General features: G+C 43.5%; 1 protein-coding gene across 1 annotated transcript in view; it reads left to right on the top strand.

Annotated features, from left to right (window-relative positions):
- The first annotated feature begins 1,658 nt into the window (after positions 1-1,658).
- Positions 1,659-7,788, top strand: part of slc16a3b (solute carrier family 16 member 3b) — an 11,750-nt gene continuing 5,620 nt past the window's right edge. The window contains exons 1-2 of the mRNA XM_012820380.3: positions 1,659-1,923; positions 6,914-7,160. Coding sequence (XP_012675834.1) covers positions 6,947-7,160 — 214 coding nt within the window. The 5' untranslated portion in view covers positions 1,659-1,923; positions 6,914-6,946. The remainder of the gene's footprint in view (positions 1,924-6,913; positions 7,161-7,788) is intronic.

Below are 7,788 nucleotides of genomic sequence, written 5' to 3'. Positions count from 1 at the left end.
CACTCTAGTGTTTAAAACTGGAATTACAAGACCTGAGGTCTTAACACAGTGCTTCTGTTTAGTTCAGGCATTATTCACACAGGGTATTCCAGAAACAGTCCCCTTAAGGAACACGGCCATTTGTCGTTTTTGTTTTTTGTAATATGCATTGACGAACCGAGAAGATATGCCAGTGAAGATGCTATGCCAGTGAAAATGCCAAAATGATTGTTCCCCAAATTACTTAAGTGGGAATTCTTAGACAGGGTGTGTGAGAGGTGTGTAATATATAACATTTTATTGATCCCAAATAAAAATAAGGTTTAAGTTTTTACGTACCAGTAATTCTCCAGTCAAGGTGTAGGCCAGTAACCCAAAGTAGCTTAACTGTTTAGGATCCTGTGAACTTCGATGAAGCGGTGCTACCATAGACATACTGTATATACATGTGTATGGGTGCTACTACAGACAGAGGAGCATGAAGCGGTGCTACCATAGACCTACTGTATATACATGTGTATGGTGCTACAGACTTATATACATGTGTATGGGTGGGTGCTACAGACATATATACATGTGTATGGTGCTACAGACATATATACATGTGTATGGTGCTACTACAGACATATATACATGTGTATGGTGCTACAGACAGACATATATACATGTGTATGGTGCTACAGACATATATACATGTGTATGGTGCTACAGACAGACATATATACATGTGTATGGTGCTACAGACATATATACATGTGTATGGTGCTACAGACATAAATACATGTGTATGGGTGCGTACTACAGACATATATACATGTGTATGGTGCTACAGACATATATTACATGTGTATGGGTGGGTGCTACAGACATATATACATGTGTATGGTGCTACAGACAGAGGAGCACGCCCCAGTAACCCCACACACCACACACCTCAGCGCGGTACGTGTGTCTGTGGCTCAGTGGCGGCGGACCTCCAGTAACCTCCAGTAAGTATCTGCTCTGCAAATGTTCACTTAAAACAGCGGATGCGTGAAGCATGTTTCCAGCCCTCATATGGTGCGGGGCAGCGGTGTCTCCTTCCTACTGCATTGAAGTCTGTGTCTCCTACTGCATGGAAGTCTGTGTCTCCTTCCTACTGCATGGAAGTCTGTGGATGCAGGAAGTCTAATCAAGTTTAATTAAGTTCATTTCATTATTGAAGTTGCCCTATATTTGGATGGGAATAACTGTCCATAACTTTGTTTGAGAAATATTACAACAAATATATGTTTTTAAATAATATTTTTGTTGATTTAGTTGGGTTATTCATGAATTACTTCTTCTGCACTTAGAACTGTACTTATTGTGAGCTTTACATTCTTGTGAACCGCAGAGAAAGACTCAGAGATTAGTCCTGTGACACATACAGTATGTATAGACTTTATAATGTATGTAAAACATCTGGTAAAGTAATGATCTAGATAACAGTAATATGGGTTTCTGCTATAAACATTTAATATTATATATTTAAGAATAAAGAGGAAGCGTTATTGTTTTAAAGAATAATAATGACACCAGAATTTCATGATATAATAGGGATGTTAATGAATATCAGATGATGTGGATCAGTGGGTAAAAGACATACACACACAGACACACACACACACACACACACAGAGACACACACACAGACACACACACACACACACACACACACAAAACACCTACACACACCCACACACACACACACACACGCACGTAGCCCAGCAGCGCATCTCGGAACGCACGTAAGCTCCTCACCCGCGTGCCCAGGTGAGTCATCATTTATAGAAGGGCTTTAAGCGCGAGGCGTCCGTTAAGCGCGGGCTCCGATGCGAGCGGGGAGAGAGAGCGCGTGAGTGTTGAGTATGGTCCAGACGCGCGTGTCGCCGAGGAGCTGACATCCAGAAACAGCTCACACAGGTAGGATACTCTGATGCCTCACAGAATGAACGCAACTAAATAATATAATTAGAATTAAATGGTTTTTTTTTTTTATTATTACTGCAACGAGCTAATGTGGACAGTTTTTTTATAGCTATTCTGCACTTCAGAGTTCGTGTTGGGTGTGGCTTAGGTGGTTTCCAATAATTAACCATTATTGAATTTGCTCATATGAAAAAAAAATATGCAAAACACCCTCGATGGCTTAGTTTAATTCAAATCTAACCAATCTGGTGAGGACCAGGTGCGTCCTTAACCTTCCTTAAAAATCAACCGTTGTTTTCTTTGCTCGACTTTCCATTTGTTTTCATCACCTGCAGTCCCGTGCTAAAGCTCCGGTAATCTTTGTGTATCCATGTGTGATTTGAGGTACCGTGCCCGTCCTATTGGAAACGGCTGCAGGCGAAGGGCCGCTAACCGAACGTGACGGGAGCGTAAACACGGGAACATCCGCTATAGCCTACGTCACAGCCACAAAACAGCGAATGCACTTAGCTTCGGGCTTCCCGACTCCTGTCCTTTATTGTTATATTTGCCGGGAAACCACTGTGCCCGAAAACTATTCCCACTATGCCCTCATTTAAGTTGAACCTCATTTCATTTTGGCGTGTGTCTGTGTCTGTCCCTGGAGGAAGTCAGTCACGTTCAGCACGTAGGCCACCGGGTCTTGGCGCGAAGGCTGAGCGCATCCGTTGATAGATCAGGGCGAGCGTGCTGCACACTACTTAACCCCGCGCCATCTGCCGCCAGGGTGGGCTTACTGGAAGACACTCCGGTCAAACTCACAGGCTGAGCAAAACACTTTGTTCTTGAACTTGCAGTCAAACTCACATGCTAAAAAAAACACTTTGTTCTTGAACTTGCAGTCAAACTTACAGGCTGAGAAAAACACTTTGTTCTTGAACCTGCAGTCAAACTCACAGGCTGAGAAAAACACTTTGTTCTTGAACTTGCAGTCAAACTCACAGGCTGAGAAAAATTATTCTTGAACCTGCAGTCTGTAGCGGTACACCTAACTAAGAGCTGTTTCAGTAGAGCAATCACACTGCAGTGCCTTCACGTACTGTGGGCTCCTCACCATAGACATACTGTATATAGATGTCCATAGATATAGATCTATATATATATATATATATATGTATATATATAGATGTGTCACGTCAACATGTCACACCTGGAAAGATAGGGGAGTGGGCGGAGCTGTAGCTTTAGTCACTGAGGAGGAGATCATTCAGGGACAGAGATGATGATGTGTGTGTGTGTGTGTGTGTGTGTGTGTGTGTGTGTGTGTGTGTGGACGTATGGGTCACTGAGGAGGAGATCATTCAGGGACAGAGATGATTGTGTGTGTGTGTGTGTGTGTGTGTGTGTGTGTGTGTGTGTGTGTGTGTGTGGACATATGGGTCACTGAGGAGGAGATCATTCAGGGACAGAGATGAACAGAATAAGAGTATTAAAAAAGAAAAAGGAGAGTGTGAAGTTCCTAGGCAGGCAAAGACATGAGAAAAGAGAGAGTGATGGAGTGAGAAAAGAGAGAGGGATGGAGTGAGGTGTCTTGACGAGTGAGAAAAGAGAGAGGGATGGAGTGAGGTATCTTGAGGAGTGAGAAAAGAGAGAGTGATGGAGTGAGGTGTTTTGAGGAGTGAGAAAAGAGAGAGAGATGGAGTGAGGTGTGTTGAGGAGTGAGAAAAGAGAGAGGGATGCAGTGAGGTGTCGTGAGGAGTGAGAAAAGAGAGAGTGATGGAGTGAGATGTCTTGAGGAGTGAGAAAAGAGAGAGTGATGGAGTGAGGTGTGTTGAGGAGTGCACAGGCAGAGACTGTAGGCTGCAGAGTGGAAAAAAGTGGGTCAGTTGAATGGTCACAGCCTTGCATGTGCACTCGTAATCCCCTGACCAAGTCATGTTAGGTTGTGTGTGAGAGTGTGTGAGTGTGTGCGTGTGTGAGAGTGTGTGTGTACGTGTATGTGTGTGTGTGTGCGTGCGTATGTGTGTGAGAGTGTGTGTGCGCGCGCGTGTGTGTGTGTGTGTGCGTGTATGTGTGTGTGTGTGAGAGTGTGTGTGTGTGTGTGTCAAGGTTATTATAGTTAACGAAAACTAACGAAAAAACGAAAACGAGGTGTGATTTTTTTTTTCGTTAACTGAAATAAAAATAAAAACGAGGCTTTATAAAAAAACGATAACTAACTGAAACTTTATTGTGTCTTTACAAAACTAACTAAAATAAAATAGAATTATAGAGAAAATGTCCTTAGTTTTCGTCTTTGTCAATGTATTTCATAAATGTCAATGTATTTCATACGTAGCCTTTTAGTCTATCTTCCGCCGTACCACTTTTAGTACACGCCCCTCACCTGGTTTCATGGCGGCAAAAGTCGGGAGAAAGCGACAGTCTTATTTGGGATTGTCGGTAGGAAAACTGTATGATCAGGGAAAGTGTATTAAAACCGGATGTCGTCACTTTAAGCCGGTCTCTGGTTGGATAAAGCTTTTCAGCAGAAATGGACAAGGACCTTTACTTTTTAGTTGAGAAGTTGTGTTGATCGCCTGGCATGCAAACGATCGGTTTTCTTTAAATTATTATTATTTTTGTGAAGTTATACGGCTTATGTGAATAAAGCTATCTACACAACTTTGTATATGTCTACATTGACTCGTTTAGTTGTTCATGTGGTACACGTAGGTCTTAACTGAAGCTAACGCTTAGACCAACAATCCATTGGAACACATAGTAGCTAGCTAGCCTCGCTGCTAATAAGTCTAACGTTAGCATGCTAATATGAATAGACCCATTATAGTCAGGTGGCTTAATGCTCAATTGACTTGTTAACCGGACTTTTACGAAGTCATACAACTAAACACACAAGTGACTTGTTAACCGAACTTTTACGAAGCTATATGACCAAACACAAAGCTAGCACTGTTAATTCCGCTATAGCTAGCCAGGTCAATTAGCTCGCCTAAGATACTGCAATTTAAGCTAACCAATTACCTAATTTCCCCCAAAACCCATCGATTACATGTGTTTGTGATGTGTAACATATATCCTTAATCAGTCATTCAAGTTATTAACGTTTATTTACCGCTAGCGATTACACGACACAAGGGTAATTCAATCGCTATTAATGTTGAACTTGAACTTCAACAACGTCACACAATATTAAAAGTCAGGCATCGGCATGGTTCCTACAGAATAAATCAAAGGTCCTTGTCCATTTCTGCTGAAAAGCTTTATCCAACCAGAGACCGGCTTAAAGTGACGACATCCGGTTTTAATACACTTTCCCTGATCATACAGTTTTCCTACCGACAGGGATTACCTGGAAGGCTGGAACAGTAACGTGCGGTGAGGTTCGTGGCTGGTGAGGCACTGACTCAGAGTCAGATTTACAAATATATAAACCCAATACAGTAGCTTAAATCACTATTCAATTGGCAGCTTGCACATTGACTAGGCTACTGGTTGTTTTTCATACCAGCATTCTTTACACACATAGGTAAGGTAGCTACATACAGTTGGCAGCTGCTAGCTTGTGATGAACTCGTGTTAATATGTGTGATTATGCACTCGTGAATATGAACTCTTAAGAAGTTGCACAGGCCCCCTGAGGGTCTCCGCTGTACGTCCAAAATCAAATCTATTCTTGAGGTTCAAAATATTTACAAAGCAATTTGGCTTTGGATGTGAGAAGTCGATCGAGTTATCTTCTGTCCCGTGGTTTGAATCATACCTTTTAGCTACGGCATTGATCTCCCATTATTGATCAATTCACGTTTTGATTGAAAGTCCAGTTATGAGAAATGTTTTAGCTTAGCTATAGAATCTTCTATTTTCGTAGTCAAGGTAAAATATAAGAGAGTAACGGCAGAACAAGCATTAACCCAACCGGTGGCCTCTCGCATGCTCCCTTCATTGAAGCAGAGATACTGTTTGCCTCCTCTCCGTGCTTTTTCACTGCGGCTTTACGTCAGATCAGCAAAACTAAATAGGTTCTACGCATGCGCTTAACCCAGTTTGTGAGGGATTGCGCAATCTGAGATAAGGCACAGCTCGTCGCTGCCTCACCGTCTCCTGTCTGTTTGAGCAGGACATGCGCAAATTCTGACTGACACACGTCTGACACATATCTTTCATAGTTGTCTTTGGTGGATGGCTGTTCATCTGTCCTAAGTGAATACTTTTTTTTTAAATGGTATGTTTGGTGAGTTTTTATTACATATTATTTATTGTAGCTTGTATCTTCTATTCATTTTGAGCATTTTGTTTTGCAAGCAAAACAATTAAGCTTCCCTGAACTGCCCCCCCCCCCCCCCCCTGGTCTGTTGCATTCCACAGTAAAGACTAAAACTAATACTGAAACTAATAAAAACTAAACTCAAACTAAGCATTTTCCAAAAATAGAAACTAAACTAAACTAGCAAACCCGCTTTGAAAACTAATTAAAACTAAACTGAAATTGAAAACAAAAAGTCAAAACGAAATAAAAATAAAAACTAGTGAAAAATGCAAAACTATAATAACCTTGGTGTGTGTGCGTGCGTGTCACACACACAGTAACCCCCATCAGTTTGAGGACTCTGTCTCAGCTGCACTGGGGTGGAAGGGTTGCTGTGTGTCCCTGGAGTGTGTGTGTGTGTGTAGTGTGTGTGTGTGTCTGGAGTGTGTGTGTGTGTGTGTGCGTGTGTGTGTAGTGTGTGTGTGTCCCTGGAGTGTGTGTGTGTGTGTGTGTGTCCCTGGAGTGTGTGTGTGTGTGGGACACAGATCTGTGTGTATGTGGGTGTGTGTGTGTGTGTGTGGGGGGGGGGGGGGGGGTGGGACACAGATCTGTGTGTGTGTGTGTGGGACACAGATATGTGTGTGTGTGTGTGTGTGTGGGACACAGATATGTGTGTGTGTGTGTGTGTGTGTGTGGGACAGAGATCAGTATGTCTCTCCCCCCCCATGCTGAGTCCTCTCCCCTTGCCCCCCCCAGGACAGAACCAGGTCCCCAGCGCCGCCGAGCATCATGGGAGGAGTGGCTCCAGACAGGGGGGTGAAGGCTCCAGACGGGGGGTGGGGGTGGGCGGTGCTCTTCGGCTGCTTCGTCATCACCGGGTTCTCCTACGCGTTCCCCAAGGCTGTGAGCGTCTTCTTCAAGGAGCTCATCCTGGAGTTCCACGTGGGCTACAGTGACACCGCCTGGATCTCATCCATCGTGCTCGCCATGCTCTACGGCACAGGTAGGGGGCGCTCTAGAGTCAGGGTGATTTTGTGTTTCATACACATAAGATGTGCGGTGTGCTCGGCCTGGTGCTCAGCTACCATAAGTCTACTCTTGTCACTCTCTTCAGCAATAACCTATAGCACAGGTAGAGGGCGATCTAGAGTCAGGGTGATTTTGTGTTTCATACACATTAGATGCTAAATAAGTCTACTCTTGTCACTCTCTTCAGCAATGTTCTACGGCACAGGTAGGTGGCGCTCTAGAGTCAGGGTGAGTTTGTGTTTCATACACAAAGGATGTGCTGTGTGCTCGGCCAGGTGCTCAGCTACCATAAGTCTACTCTTGTCACTCTCTTCAGCAATGCTCTACAGCACAGGTAGAGGGCGCTGTGGAGTGTTTCATACACATAAGATGCTACATAAGTCTACTCTTGTCACTCTCTTCAGCAATTCTCTACGGCACAGGCAGGGGGCGCTGTGGCACTCAGAGTGAGCTCCTGATGGTGTCAATGTGATTTAGTGTATTACACACACCTAGGAAAACACACATACTGAAATATCTATGTATGTACGCCACACTCTTACCTGACACCTGCCGTTAAATTAATACGTCTAGTTAAGCATAAATATGGTAAAAGTACTGCC

The sequence above is a fragment of the Clupea harengus genome, chromosome 1, assembly GCF_900700415.2.
Source record: "Clupea harengus chromosome 1, Ch_v2.0.2, whole genome shotgun sequence".
Taxonomy (NCBI): Eukaryota; Metazoa; Chordata; class Actinopteri; order Clupeiformes; family Clupeidae; genus Clupea; species Clupea harengus.
Note: the sequence above shows the minus strand (reverse complement) of the source record. Positions and strands in the feature narration are given on the sequence as shown.